Source organism: Salvia hispanica, chromosome 1 (assembly GCF_023119035.1).
Source record: "Salvia hispanica cultivar TCC Black 2014 chromosome 1, UniMelb_Shisp_WGS_1.0, whole genome shotgun sequence".
NCBI lineage: Eukaryota > Viridiplantae > Streptophyta > Magnoliopsida > Lamiales > Lamiaceae > Salvia > Salvia hispanica.
Window position 1 is genome coordinate 41,859,587 of NC_062965.1, and position 16,241 is coordinate 41,875,827.

Genomic DNA, 16,241 nt, shown 5'->3' on the forward strand with positions numbered 1-16,241 from the left:
TCTGTCTAATTAGCTTGCGCTTCTTCAATTGCTAATCAACAAAAAAATCATCAGAAATTGAATTCATAAGAAAACAAATCCACATATGTTTTAAAACACTAAAATCAAAGTAATAGCTATTGACTTACTACTACAGCCATACATATGTTTTCTACAGTCATTCTAACAGCTATTCAAACAAGCATAAACTATGTCAATAAAATTATGTCAACAGCTATTCAACAATCATACAGTCTGTTATTATAGCTATGTCAATAGCTATTGACTTACTACTACAACCATACATATGTTTTCTACAGCCATCCTAATAGCTATTCAAACAAGCATACACTATGTGAATAAAATTATTTCAACAGCTATTCAACAATCATACAGTTTGTTATTATAGCTATGTTAATAGCTCTTGTATAAAATGTCAATAATCTTAAAAATTTAAACAAATCTTTCTCTTCAAATTATACCATCACTTATCAACAAAAAAATTCAGAAATCGAATTCATAAGAAAACAAATGCAGATGTGTTTTAATTCACTAAAATCGAAGTAATATACTTAAAATTTGAATCAAATTCTTAACCTGAATCAATTACTTAAAATTTAAAAATTCAAGCTTTCACTACTTATTACCAATCAAAATGTCAAGAACAAACACTTTCCTGAAACGATCTGTGAAAATAAATTTCAATTAAGTGACAAAATAAACCTCAAATTTTCCAATGCCCTCAAGAACCAGGTCGCAATGAAAGATTCCTAATTACTACCAGATCGCCTACAAAATTTAAAAGAAATGTCGAAAAAGTAAATGTAGAGAACCACCACTCCACTATCAGCTAAAAACATTTCAACAAAATCACATAAACAAACCTAAAAAGCAGAACACAAATTAAACTAATTAAAAAAGGAGAAAAGACGATCAGATTTTATTCTCAGCAATTGAACATCAGAAAACCAGGGCATTGCACAAGAATCATCAGACAGTTTCAAATCAAAATGATTACACAAATAATTAAAAAGAAGACATATAACACGGGAAAAAAAATCGAATCTCTAACCTGAGTGAAGAAAAAAAGTGAAAGTCCGAGCCAAAACTGAAAGTATCAATCGATGAACAGGAACGGAAATGTAGAAACAACGCTAGTCAAATCCACTTCTCCGTCTTCATCTCTCACGATCTCCGCCGATTTGGAATGCCGATTCTCTTTGATCGTTGCTTCAGCCGATTCAGCTACAATCGGCGCTTCAGCCGATTGTCTTCGATTTTGCTCTTCGATCGTCATTGCAGAAAATTGTTCGATTTTGAAGGTCTACGAATTGAAATTTGAAGATCAGCAGATTTTTCAGCGAGATTTTGAAGGTTTTCGATTTTGCACAATTGTGTGAATTGTATGAAGATTTGCAGATTTGCATATCTGAATGTCGTCGAAATTAGAAAATGATTTGAATTACAATTTTATGTTTTCCTCCATTTTATTAATAAAATTACAATTATACCCCTTTGTTGACATAATGTGCTAACTGTTGACATTTCATGAATCTTATGGATTAGTGGCCCATATTGCATCTCAATTCTCAATTAAGGTAAATAATCTCAACCTAACAAGACCCTATATATATATATATATATATATATATATATATATATATATATATCTCACTTTTATATACTTTCTTTGTCCAAAAAAATAGACAAGATTATGAATGACACTGATTTTAATATATAATTGATAAAATAAGAGAGATAGAGGGAAAATGTAGTGTGAAATGAGTATTGGTGGATTGTGGGTCCATATTTAGAATGATCTGTATGGTTAGTATTGGTTGATCACTTTCCTTTTTGAATTTAGTCTATTTTTTGTGGACGGACTAAAATGATAAAATTTATCTATTTTTCATTGACGGATGGAGTATTAGTTGTAAACTCCATCTGTTCTAAAAAAATAAATTAATTTTACAATTTTCGATTGTCCATCAAAATTAAAATAAGTCTACAAATAGAAAGTAAATAATATTCTTACACATCATTTATAATATGGACTTTACAATTCATTTGATTATCTATATTTTATTTTACCAATTACACATTAAATTTACTCTCTATGATCCACAATAGGGGTCCTATTTGATTATGACACGAGTTTAAAGAAATGTAAAAAAAAGTGGATGAAATAAGTTAGTGAAATATGAGTATAAGTTTGTGTGATACACCGAAATGACAAAATAAATTCTTATTGTGGGACGGCGGGAGTATAAATTTGTTTAGTTTTTTTATGATGGATAGAATAATAATAAGTTAATACTCCTTCCGTCCTAATAAATTTGCAACATTTGATTTTCGGCACGAGATTTTATGCAGTGTTGTTTTGCGAGTTAATGAAGAGAGAGGAAAATAAGAGTGAAGAAAAAGTAGAGATATGGTTGTTTCCATTTTGGGAAGCGTTTCATTTTTGTTGGGATAACCCAAAAAGAAAAACGTTTTATTTCTAATAGGACAGAGGGAATATAATGTAGGGTATCGATTTTTTTGTTAAAGGTGAGAGTGAACAATAGTCGAAGGAGAGACGAAAATGGTAGACGTGAACAAAAAATTAGAGACAGAGGAAGTAACTTTTGTCTACAAGGTTCGAAGTAGTGAGGTAAATTAGAGACAGTGGAAGTAACTTTTGTCTACAAGGTTCAAAGTAGTGAGGTGAAACAACACTGATACCTCTAGCGGACAATTTTATATGGAGTATATGGGAACTGAATTTATTTGAAACAATATAAATTACCCAAGCTAAATTGAGGTTATTTGAGACAATACTACTTACTCACGTAACAATACTCTGTCCAATCCTTAAAAAGGAGTAGATAAACATATAAATGATACACCATTAGTCCAATAATAAGAGTTTCATTTTATCATTTCGGTTCATTCCTCAATAAGAGTCTTATTTCATTTTTACCATAAATGGTAAGTAGGCTTCACGTTCCACCAACTTATTCCACTCATATTTTGTTATAAAACTAATATATATATAAGCGAGGCTCATATTCCAATAACTTAACAATTCACTTTTCTTTACATTTCTTAAAATCCGTGTCATAACTAAATAAGACTCCTATTCCGGGACGAAGGGAGTACTAGTTTAAACATATACTCTCTCCATCCCATTCAAGATAACCACCTTTTCTTTTTTGTTTGTCCCAATCAAAATGGCTACTTTCCAATTTTGGAAATAACCCCCTCTCTCATCTCTCCTCATTAAAATATTCAACTACCTTTTTCCTCTGTACATTATTCCGCCTAACAACACTTTCTAAAATCTTGTGCCACTCAAGAATGTGGCCATCTTGAGTGGGACGGAGGGAGTAATTGGTAAAATAAAATAAGGATGTTAAAAAATTAAAAAGATTGGAAAAATGTGCTGAAGTATGTTAGCGGATTATAGGATCACATTATTATTAGTGTGTATTGGTTTAGAACTTTTCATATTTAGACTTAGTCTAATTTTGGGAACGACATAAAATGATAAAACTAGTCTGTTTTTTTTAGGACGGAGGGAGTATCCTTTCTGATCTTCACTAAGTGAGACATTTCATTTCAACATGTGTTTTAAGAAAATGGAGTTTTGTTAGTGAAGTACTCCCTCCGTCTTACTCAAGATGGCCACATTCTTGAGTAGCACGAGATTTTAGGAAGTGTTGCTAGGTGGAATAAAGTAGAGAGGAAAATGGTAGTTGAATATTTTAATAAGAAGAGATGAGATAGGGGAGTTATTTCCAAAATTGAAAAATGGCCATCTTGAATTGGACAAACAAAAAGAATAGATGACCATTTTGAATAGAATGGAGGGAGTGAATAAAAAAAATAAAAGATAGAATAAATATACAGAAAAAAGAGAATGCTAAGAAAAGGAGCATCCTAATTAAAATAATATGAATACTTAGCGAGTGACATAGGAAGGAAATAAATTAGTCAATCTAAATATTTGACACTTCACGTATCCTTAAACTAAAGATGAATTTTATTTTATTTTTGACATCTACTAGTAAAAGACATTTAAATAATTTAGGGATGACATATCTTTCCATATCTTGGTTGTCTTGCTCATTAAGTCAAGTATTAGTAATATAAATAGGGCTATTGTTATTCTATTCAATCAATGAATGAATATATGAAAAGCCTCTTTCTGTTTTATTTTAGTACTTTGTTTAAAGCTTGAGTTGTCGATGAGATTTCGCCTCCCCGGACTTCTTGTTTATCGTCTCTGGCATCGTGATAAAGAAAATACCCTTATCATATTATCGATTGGTTTATGGAGTATACTATAGATTAATTTAATACAGATTGAGAAAAAAAAAATCAATTTTTGGTAGAAGGTGGAACAAAAGTTCCAATCTCTAAGAGCATCCACAATGGTGTGGAGATCGGGCGCCCGATCGCGCGAAATTGGGCTCGGGCGTCCTCGTCCATCCATTGCAGGGACGTGCCTGAGCCCTATCTCGACGATTTTGTAATTTTTTTTAATTCTTTATTAAACCAATATATATACCCTAAACCATCATTCACTTTTCACACACTCACACACAATACTCTCTACTCTACTCTCTTTCTCTTCTCTTTTCTCACTTTCACACTTTCAAGAATGGATCCGAGTCAATTCCCAAATCCGCATAGTGTCGACGACGATATGCTGATGTTTGGCGGCGGCACCCGTTGACCTGACCATGAAGACTATGGGTCGAGACTCCTGGAATAGGGTCCACTTTCGTTTCTGACTCAGAGTTCAATCGGTTCTTCAACATCGACACGTATCGGGTTCGGGACATGGAGCCTAGGTGTGGGCAATCTCCTGCCCCTGCGCCGCCGAGGAGGAGGAAGAAGATAACGCGGAAGGAAAAGGCGTCATCCGTCCCAGTCCCAGTCCCATCCAACGAGCCCAACGAAGAGTATGCCACGGGGCGTATTGACTACGAGATGGAGGAGTACATAAAGGTGGCTCAGTGTTGGGTCGATAATATCAGAGGATTCGATAAACTTCACAACTAGACTTCGGGCAGGATGTGGGATCGCATTGTTAACAACTTCAGCTATGTCTGAGTACCAGTCCCAGTGTTCAAGTTCTACAATGTTTGGTTGATCTTGAAGGATAAGGCGAAATTCGACGGAGGGATAACGGTTGCATTCTTAGCTGCGAAGCGGACGAAGAGCACCACCACTGGCGGTTACACGAGCAGCGGCCCATCTCCTGTGGATCTGAACGCTGAGCCGGAAGGGTGTTCTGGCACGCCTATGTGTACTTTTAGACTTCCCATTGGCACCAAGATTGCCAAAGCCCAGGCCAAAGGGAAGGTGAAGGCGGCCGCGTCTGGATCGGCTCCCCAGCAGGCTGCGCCTCTTCTGTCTACTCAGCTCATGGCCTCAACGCTCCAGGAGTTCGGTGGTTTTCACGAGGTGTGCGAGTATAGGTTTATACTTGACGCAAAAAACAGCCTTCATTAGGAAATCGATTCGGACAAACGATGGAGGACTGAGAAGATGATCAAGAATTTGAGCCAAAAGTTAAATTTAGATGACTAGTTAGATTTTTATTAATTTAGTAATTTAGTTTAGTCATGTAGTTTGATTTTTATAGTAATTTTTAGTTTAGTAATGTAGTTTTTTTAGCTAAGTATGATGTAGTTTTTTTTCAAAATTAAGTAATGTAGTTGTTTTTTTCAAATTTGTAGTGTTTAATATAATATATTTTGGTATTTTAGTAATTAAAAATAAAAATAAAAAACGATAATATAAAAAATTAAATGCAAATTGAGTTTAATTGATAGGGCGAGCACTAGGGCGAAACCATTGCAGAAAGAAGCGGCGGACTAAAAATTGTTGATGCAGCAACCACTAGGGCGCCCACTGCGGCATCCATTGTGGATGCCCTAAGGTTTGTATATATTGTACTACAGTTTTTCAGTTACTTTATTAAATTCTAGTGAAAGGCGCCAGCGCAATGGAATCTTTAAATTCGAATTTTAAAAAATAAAACAAAATAGGCGCCAACAAGATTGGCGTCTTCAGATTTGTTCTTTTTTTTTTTAAATAAAATTATAATTGCAACTTTGTTGGCACTATTGACATTAGGGGGTGGCAAATCATGCGTGTTAGGTCGTTATCGGGTCAACTTGTTAACGACACGATCCAATAAGGACAAATACAAATACGATCCGTTAAGAAAACCCCAAACCCAAACATGAACCCGATCTGCTATCCTCAAACCCGAACCCGACACGAATCCATTAACGACACGAACCACCTTGGGTCAGCACGACACGATAACAAGACTTACATGACCCAACACTATAATAACACGACCTGATAACACGGTTAGAACCTGATAACAAATGCTCTTGATTAACAAAAGTTACAAAACCTTGAATCTGATAATTAAGAGTCCAATTAAAAATCTAAAATCTAATTACACACAATCTGATCGAACAATGACATCCCTAGATTCATAGCAACGAAATTCAACAAAAAATAACATTTTCAAAATATTAAAAATTAAATATTATAATATTATTTCTTAGCGGGTAACCCGACCCGACACGAACACGACCAGAAATTATCGTGTTCTTAACCGGTCGACCCGATAAGGACATGAACCTAATAAGCTTTGACTCAAACCCATTAATTTTGAGCAGATTCGTGTTAGGTTATCGCGTCGTGCCAAAAATTGACAGCCCTAACTGACACACTTGGTGGCCGCTGACTTCGGATCATTGGATAACTGATATGGTCCGATTCCCCTGAAGTTCAAGTTCGACATTTTCTGCTGTTTTTAAAGTTTATTTTGCAAAATCATTAAACACATCAAAATATCAAATTATACAAATGTTGCAATTAAAGAATATATTTAACAATAAAGATAATCAAAATGGGTCAAATCTAGGCCTTAAAACATAGTACAAAATCCGTGTTTATCAACCCCCCAAAAAACATAACTAATTTGTACAAAAACAAGAGAGAAACTAAACAAGAAACACGTATGTTAAGGACTACACTTCCTTGTTGCCTCAAAAACATGGATAAATAAATTGAGCATAACCAAACACAAACCATAATAAATAAGGTTACTAGTGTACTTTCATTACTAGCTCGTTAATGACCTTGATAACATGAACCCACAAAGAATTTTTAAGTGTAATTATCACTCACTCACAAAGTTTATATGGAAAATAATATATGCTTTGAGATCATGAATCATACAAAGTTTACGATAAGCTCGCTCCAAATCTAATGCATCCTCTACTTGTTGTGATTAAGCACCAAAACTCCAAATTATTTTTATATTTTGTAATATAGACTCTTTGGTAGATGTGAAATATTTGGCTACAATTCCCTAAAATCTCAAAGCAAAGATAAAACTAACATTTACTACTTCTTTCATTTAGCCCCAATTAATGTTGGGGTTTGGGACCTCTTATACAACTAAAGACTTGTATAAAATAAATAAATTAGATATACAATCTATTTGACAGATTATATGATTATAATTCACATGTTAAACATATAACTGCATGTTAGAACACAAAATTATGCTTGAAGAATATAAATCCTAAAACATGAATTTTACGGTTTAGGGTTACTGAATTGATTCTCTAAAGAATCGACAATTGCTAGCGTCTTCTCCACGTAATGATCTTCAAAACTCGACCACGAATCTTCTAATTTGTTCCTGAACTTAGATTATGACCTTTGGCTGGGCAAAACTTGTCAAAGCCGAAAGGACTACACTAGAAATTAGACAAAATTTTCACTAGAATGGGAGAAGAATTTTTCAAAAATTTCCAGTAAAGGATTTTTGAAAATCTCAAAAATAAACGAGAACTATTTACTTTCAATAATTAAATTGAGCCCCAATTTAAATCAGACCAAACAGAATATTATAATCAGTCACTACAGTAATAAAATATTAACAGCCCATCGAATCCAAAATTATTAGTATTCCGGCCTTTCCTCTTTCATACTCTCTCCATCCCATTACGTATGAGAGTTTGTTTTTAGGCACGGTATTTATGTAGCGTTATTTTGTGAGTTAATAAAGAGAGAGAGAAAAAATAGAGATGATGATATTTTTCATTTTAAGAAACATTTCATTTTTAATGGGACAATCTAAAAAGGATAACATTTCATTTTTAATGAAATAGAGAGATAGAGAAAGTATTTATTATTATCTTTTTCTTAATTTAATGGAGAGCGATTAAGTAAATGGAAAACTAAAATATACTCCCTCCGTCACATTCAAGATGACCACCTATCATTTTTTGTTTGTCACAATCAAGATGACCACTTTTTCAATTTTGGAAATAACCTCATATCTCCTCTCTCCTCATTCAAATATTCAACTATCCACCTAACAACACTTCCTAAAATCTCGTGCCACTCAAGAATGTGGCCATCTTGAGTAGGACAGAGGGAGTATAAATTTCATTAATTACTAAATTATGTGCTAAAATTTATAACTATCCATTACTCCCTTCGTTCATTGTTAATAGAGAAATTTCGTTTTGGCATGGAGATAAAGAATATTGTGTTAAGTGGATAGTAAATAAAATAAGAGAGAATAAAGTAATAGAGATGAAGAGAGCATAAAGTAAGAGAGTGAAATAAAAATGACTTAATTATCTTAGAATTTTCAAAATAGAAAAACGACTCAATTAACAAGTGACAGAGGAAGTACAAAATTACATAATTTGGTATTCTCTAAAAATCATACACTTAATTTAATTATTTTTACTTAGTATTGTAGAACTAAATTAGTTTCGTGAGTAAACAAAGGTTATTATTTAGCTTTTGGGTTTACAAGGAACCTATTAGCTTTAGTTTTGTCTTCAAACATTTTTAGACAGACTGCAGCGTCATATGCAAGTAGAATGAGATTCTCCTTAAAGATAGGGAAGAATCATGGACAGACGAATCAGGTTCCCCATGTTTAACTTCTTTTGCAGATTCTTCCTGCCCATAACCAATCAATCTATTTAAGCCTAAGTGCACATCTAAATTTCCATTCTCATACATGTAGAGATTGGTTTGGTTGAGTAGCGCAACATGTTTGTTTGTGGTGCAATGGGCGAACGGCGAGGTGTTATTGTTTCCGGACGGCACTTTAACCCCGGAGACATAACTACACTCGGAGTTTCAAAGTAATCATATTATTCAATTATTCTGCTTAACACCGCCAACCACTCGTCATCGCTCAACCTGCACATAAGGAAAACACATGCAGGGCTGAGTACTATAAACATACTCAGTGGACTCATGCCGAAAACAGTTTTATCACAAATATAGTTATCATGCCATTTTCAAGTGTCCATCGGGGTTTTATCTTTAGAAATGCCCGAGGCACCATAAAATATGTCCTTTATCAAAATCACGGTCGCGCAACCATTTTTCTCATCGACGCTTACCATATCCTCATTCTACATGACAAGGAATGCGGCTGCAATCCAAGTCACTAGACCGGCCGACCTGTACGCCAGCACTCGGTCTAACACTGGTGTACACTAATCCAAGTAGAGTTTGCGGCTCTACGAGGATCCGAATTCGATTAAATCAATAGTGGCATAGCCACGAGGGATAGGCACGACAAAACAAATCAAGGCATGATAACACAAATCTCATTCTCATCAATAAAGATTTAGGACGTTGTCCTTATTTTAAAAGAAAAGCCCACCTCGTCGGCTTAACTCGCAAGTATTCTCTTCTCCTTGTTATCACGCTGAGAGCGCGAATTATCACCTTTAAATTAGGTGTATCACAAATCAGTTTCGAACATTGATTCAAAATCATGCATGTTTCCACGTTTCCCTTTTCCCATTAATTCGTTTTAATATCACCGTTCAAAATCAATATACGATTATCATATCACTTTTATTCGCACAACAACTCTTGATTTATCATCAAATCGTGTCACGCATGAGTGTTTTTCACACAACACACGCATACACACAACACACATACCGAGGCATGCACACACACACACACACGGTCACAGACACACGGTTTCACACACACACACACACACCTATTCATCCCAAATTCATCAATTGATCTCCCCTTCACTCAATCTAAATGCATGTGGACTCAAGAACACCGATTAATCGGTAGATGAAGAAAGATTAATATAGAAAATACCTTTTTCGATAGAACGAATGGTAGAAACAAAGTAATAGCCTTGATTCTTTAACAATTCTTGAATTTCAACTTCAATTCTTGGTAAAGAATGAAGAGATCTTGAATAAAATAGAAAACAAGTTGAAGAAGAAGTGGAAGAAGTGGGGAACGTCTTTTTCAAGAGAGAGGGGGAGATTTTTATCTGATTCTAGGTTTAGGGTTCTCTCTTATTTATAGAGTGCAAGATATAATATCTTTAATTAAATAAATTAAAGATTTGAGAAGATTTGGGGAGATTTGATAGTAGAAGTTGGCGTGAATTAGGGGAGAAATAAGGGGAATTCGAATTCTAGGCTATTTAATTAGCCTATGATTTTATTTGGATATTTTACGGAGTAGAATAAAATATCACGGAACAGAATAAAAATAATAAATCCTCCCAAATAAAATAGGAAGTGGCGGTTTTTATCCCTCTCCCACAAGAAATTTAAATTCAAATCCTAATTTAAATAGGATATGGCAAGATCTTCTTAGATATGGTAAGATATGCTAGATTATTTATATTTATTCATGGAAGAGAATAAATAAGGGATCAAATAATATAATAAATAATTCCTTCTTCCCTAAAATATGAGATTTTCGAAAATCTCTATGTTGTAGGGTGGGTTTCGAAAATTCCATGGTGGAATTAAAGAATAATTGTTAGATTTAATTCGGATAATTATCCCAAGCAAATAATTAAATCCAAGAAAAATAGGATTCCTTCTCCAATAATTATAGGGGTCGAAAATTCCAAATAAAAGTGTAGGATATTTATGAAAATCCTATTTAATCTCACTCATCCCTTGGGAAAATAATTCACCACAACATATTCCACCCCGCATCAAATATTCACAATCATTTCGCAAAATCAACCATTTTCACTTCCACCTCAATTTCTCAACACATTGACCTTTCAACGGCCACGTCGTATTTTCCACATCTTTGACTTTTCAACAGCCACGTCATATATTTGACTATTCAAATAAATCTCAACTCCAAAACGCAATTAGGTCACAAGAAATCATGTAATTAAATCACTCACCACTTAATCCATATACTCCATAGCATTAAAAGCATTTAATGCAAAAATTTTATAACCCGAAAATTAAGCTTAGCCAACCCAAAATCCGATATCCTAGCAATGTAGTATTCATCAAGGAGAATGTTGTGAGGCTTTATATCGCAGTGGATGATCTGGCTGCTGCACTCCTCGTGCAAGTAGGTTAGCCCCTTCGCTATCCCCATTGCGATTTGAGTCCTCTGGCTCCAGCTTGCCCTCAGATCCCCGAAAAGAAAGTCTGCAAGCGTTCCGTTGCTCATGTACTCGTACACAAGCAAGTGATGAGGCCCCTCCTCGCAGAAACCAATCAGACTCACCAGATTCTTGTGGTGAGTCCGCCCAATCACGTTAACTTCCGTCTTGAATTCTTTATCAGAATCCTGAAACATTCTGTCCAGCTTTTTCACTGCAACCGTACCGATTTGAATTGACCCTTTGTAGACAATTCCAAAAGCACCCCTTCCTAGCTCGTCTATGAATCCGTTTGTAGCCTGCACGAGTTCTTTATAAGTAAAGCAACGTATGCTTGAAGGCGAAGGCTCTTGAACAGGACCAGGTGCCGAGAACTTTCCGTTGTAAAAGAGGAAAAGAAGGACACAAGCAGCAGTAATAAATAAGCAGTTGATGAAGGCTGAGCTGCCTAAAAGCACTGATATCACAACTATCAGAGTCTGCCGATCTCTTCCTGGTCTTGGATTTCGTATAGTAATATCCCGTTTCCTGATCTTGAGAAAAGCCTTTAAACCTTGGGAAGTGTCGACTCTGCCATTGGAGAGGGGCAGCTTTTTCTTCCAGCAGCTATTATCTCTGTATATAGAAACATCTCAGAAACAATCCTCCTGGCAAGCGATTTGACACTGCTCTTCAGTGCAAGGATTTATTCGTTCATAGTCATCTTGAGGCCAATCAACATCATTCATGATCTCCATGTCGTAGTCATTTCCACCATCGATGCAACCCTGCACGAACTGAGGCTCACAGTTGCCATACGGATTCCTGGGATCGGCCAGTGAAAAGCCCTGGGGACATCCACAAACCGGCCTCTGATTCACAACTCTGCACACGCTGTTATAGCCACAAACCCCGCTGCCCGTGCTTCCATCGATGTTCATACAGATATTTTGAGGCCAAGATCTTGCAGCTTGCCAACCCGGGTCGCTCCCGAAGCTCTTGGGGTGATAGTACTGTGTAAAACCTCCATCGAAATTCAGAGTTGCCCTGTAGTAGTTGTCGGAAACCTGGGGGATGGAAGGAGGACTGAGAATTTGGTCCGGCCCGCCTCTCCTCGCGACAGAAATCAAGGCTCCGCTGCTGAACACCACACGGATTCCCGCATCTGAAGCGTTTGCAGAAGAGGTTTGGTGTTGAAGACGAAATCTCCATCGTTGCTCAACTATTGGAGAAACTAAGTAAGGGGGTGCAACTTATCTCTAGATGCACAACAGCCGTAGAATAGAAGATTAGTTGATGGATTAGATCTCAGCCCTAGGATCTAAATAGGTGTTGAGTTCAATGGTTTAAATTTCAAAAATTCTGTTTTAGATTTGGTTAATCTCGTTTTGCCCTTTCTTAATTGTGTACAAATCTTGAACTCAATCTTGAGCAGTTAATGAAATTCACTCCTTCTGCAATCGATACCCAAACAATCTCCGATTAAAGCTTTCAATTCTTTACAAATTGGCACCGTCTGTGGGAAGTGAATCTACGGTCGAATTATCTCCGATCATCATGACATCGCGATTGGAAGCTGAGAAATTCACGGGCAAGAATGATTACGGCTTGTGGAAGATGAAGATGAGAGCAATTCTCATTCAACAAGGACTCGCCGCGGTTCTAGCTTCAGATGAAAAGGGAAAAGGAACGGCGCTCGACGAGAAGGCGCAGGCGAAGTTTGATGAGATGCAACAGAAGGCGCATAGTGCTGTCATCTTAAGCCTCGGCGACAAGGTGCTGAGGGAAGTTCAAGAGGAGAAAACTGCGTTAGGGGTATTGGCGAAATTAGATGAGGTTTATTTGGCAAAATCTTTAGCCAATAGACTCTACTTGAAGAAAAGGTTGTACTCATATAGTTTTGTTGCTGAAAAGTCGATTGTCTAACAATTGGAAGATTTCAACAAGATCATTGATGATCTTGGATCTGTTGATGTCAAAATCGCAGATGAAGACAAAGCTATATTGGCCCTAAATGCGTTGCCGAGCTCGTATGACCAGCTGAGTGATGCGATCATATAAGGAAGAGATAAGCCGATTACATACTCTGAGGTCCACGCTGCTTTAATGGCAAAGGAGATGCTAAAGGGGACGATCAAGAGTGTTCAGATCAACAAGCAGAAAGTCTCAACGTTAAGAAGTTCAAGAAGCAGAAAGGAAAGAAGAAGCCCGATGAATTTAAGACCTCCAACTCTGAGGGAAAAGAAACTCGATCCTGCCACTGGTGCAAGAAACCAGGGCATCTCAAGAAAGATTGCTTCGCATGGAAGCGGAAGCAGGCTGCTGAGGGAGGAAAGGTCATTAACACAGCAGAATGCCTTGAAGAAGATGAGTTTTCTCAGGCTTTGAGTATCATGGAACCAGAGGAAGATGGCCTTTGGATCATGGATTCTGGAGCGTGTTTTCATATGACCTCAAATCTGAGCTGGTTTGAGGATATTACTGAGACAAATGGTTCTGTAATTCTAGGAAACAATCAAATATGCTCTATTCAAGGAATTGGCACAGTAAGGATGAGATTGGTGGATGGCTGTGTGAGGCTGTTCAATGATGTAAGGTATATTCCTGATGTTAAAAGGAACTTGATCTCATTAGGCGTTCTTGAGAAGAAGGGGTGTATGATTGTGTTTGTAGATGGAAAAATGGTTGTCAGTAGGGGAGGAAAGGAATTGATACAAGCTGAAAGAAAAGGCAGCTTGTATTATATGAAGGCTTCTATTGAAAGAAAACACCACAGTGAATTGCATTCTGTTACTGATGATAGTCTAAGGTCATGGCATGCTCGTTTAGGCCATCCGGCTGCTGGGAGTGTGAAAGAGTTAGTAAAGTTGGGAGTGTTGCAGGGAGTGGATATCAATGATCAGTTTTATTGTGAAGAATGTGTTCTTGGTAAATCCAAGAAACTCCCATATCCCAAAGGTAAACATACTTCTTCTAAACCTCTAGATTATGCCCATAGTGATTTATGGGGGCCGGCTCAGGAGATGTCTATTGGAGGGGGGAAGTACTACATGACTGTGATAGATGATTTCTCTAGAAAGATATGGTTATATATTCTAAAGGAAAAATCAGAGGCTTTTAGTAAGTTCAAAGAATGGTGTTATGAGGTTGAAAGGGAAAAAGGGTATTCACTGGGATGTTTGAGAACAGATAACGGGCTTGAGTTCCTATCTGGAGAATTTGATGCGTTTTGTAAATCCAGAGGGATGAAGAGGCATAGAACTGTTCCACTAAATCCCCAACAAAATGGGGTAGCCGAGAGGGCAAACAGAACAATAATTGAAAGAGTTAGGTGCATGCTTTTGGCTGCTGGCATGGAGAAAAAGTTTTGGGCCGAGGCAGCAGCTACTGCAGTTAAACTCATCAATAAGTGCCCTTCTTTGAGCATAAATGGAGACACACCTGATTTTAGGTGGTATGGAAAACACATGGATTATTCTGGACTGAAAATCTTTGGTTGTAGAGCTTTTGCTCATGTGAAGCAAGGAAAACTTGAACCCAGGGCGTTGAGGTGTGTGATGCTTGGGTACCATTCTGGTGTAAAAGGCTATAGGTTATGGTGCACTGAGCCAGGTGGAGCAAGAGTTGTGATAAGCAGAGATGTTATTTTCTGGGAGGATGAAATGCCCTACAAGACAAAGATCAGTGAAGCAACTAGTGAGAAAGTCACTATTGATTCTAAGGTGCAGTCTGATGTAGGTGCTGAGGAGCCTATAGAAAATGAAGTTGATGGTTTTGGTGGAGCACAACACACTGAAACAGCGGCACCAACAGTACCAGATGAACTTGCAAACTATTAGCTTGCAAGAGATAGGGCCAGAAGAAAGAACAAGCTGCCCCAGAAGTACTCAGACTGTGAAATGCTTTTTTATGCATTATTTGCAGCTGAGGAAGTTGAGTTCTCAGAACCTGCAAACTACAATGAAGCAATGAATGGAAAGGAAAGGGATAGGTGGATGAGGGCCATGATTGATGAGATAGAATCACTACTGAAAAATGGTACTTGGGTCTTAGTTGAAAAGGCTGATGGCAGAAAGGTTGTATCATGTAAGTGGATTTTTAAGAAGAAACTGGAGGGTAGTGAAGGTGATAAAATCAGATTCAAAGTTCGACTTGTGGCAAGGGGTTTCACACAGGAACAAGGTGTGGATTGCAATGAAGTGTTCTCTCCGGTTGTTAAACATATATCTATCAGAATGTTGTTGGCCATTGTAGCAAAGAGGAACTGGGAATTGGAGCAGTTAGACGTCAAAACGGCCTTCCTTCATGGTGATTTGGAGGAGATTATATATATGACTCAGCCCGAGGGTTTTGTGAAACCTGGAGACAAGAGTAAGGTCTGTCTATTAAAGAAGAGCATATACGGTTTGAAACAAGCAAGTAGGCAATGGCATAAGAAGTTCGATGATCATATGATTAGAAGTGGTTTTTTGAGCTCAAAATATGACGAGTGTGTTTATTTCAAGAAAGAAGGTGGAGTACCTGTTGCATACTTGTTGCTTTATGTAGATGATATGCTACTTGCTGGTTCATCAAGAAGTGCAGTGCAAAAGGTGAAAGATGGATTGACTGCAGCTTTTGAGATGAAGGATTTGGGTCCTGCCAGAAGAATTCTAGGGATGTCGATTGTCAGAAACAGAAGGGATGGTGAGATTTGGCTAGTGCAATCTGATTATATATCAAAGTTGCTCAAGAAATTCAACATGGATAACATAAAAGAGGTGGCAGTTTCTATGGGGCAGCAGTATAAGCTGACTGCTGAGCAGAAGCCAAGAGATGAAGCAGAGAG

At 36.9% G+C, this 16,241-nt stretch overlaps 1 protein-coding gene across 1 annotated transcript; it reads right to left on the reverse strand.

Moving 5' to 3' along the window:
* Positions 1–8,868: 8,868 nt before the first annotated feature.
* On the reverse strand, positions 8,869–12,972 carry LOC125197071 (G-type lectin S-receptor-like serine/threonine-protein kinase LECRK4). The gene is made up of 5 exons (XM_048095774.1): positions 12,927–12,972; positions 12,114–12,647; positions 11,303–12,065; positions 9,211–9,228; positions 8,869–9,151 (listed from the first exon to the last, which is right to left on the reverse strand). The coding sequence occupies exons 1-5, from the start codon at positions 12,970–12,972 to the stop codon at positions 8,869–8,871; spliced, it is 1,644 nt and encodes a 547-aa protein (XP_047951731.1).
* Between the last annotated feature and the right edge of the window lie 3,269 nt (positions 12,973–16,241).

Coding starts and splice junctions, on each gene's coding strand:
- LOC125197071 (XM_048095774.1), bottom strand. CDS start 12,972: ATGATGATCGGAGATAATTCGACCGTAGATTCACTTCCCACAGACG. Junction 12,648..12,926: donor AGATTCACTTCCCACAGACG/GTGCCAATTTGT, acceptor CCCCTTACTTAG/TTTCTCCAATAGTTGAGCAA. Junction 12,066..12,113: donor CTATGAACGAATAAATCCTT/GCACTGAAGAGC, acceptor ATTGTTTCTGAG/ATGTTTCTATATACAGAGAT.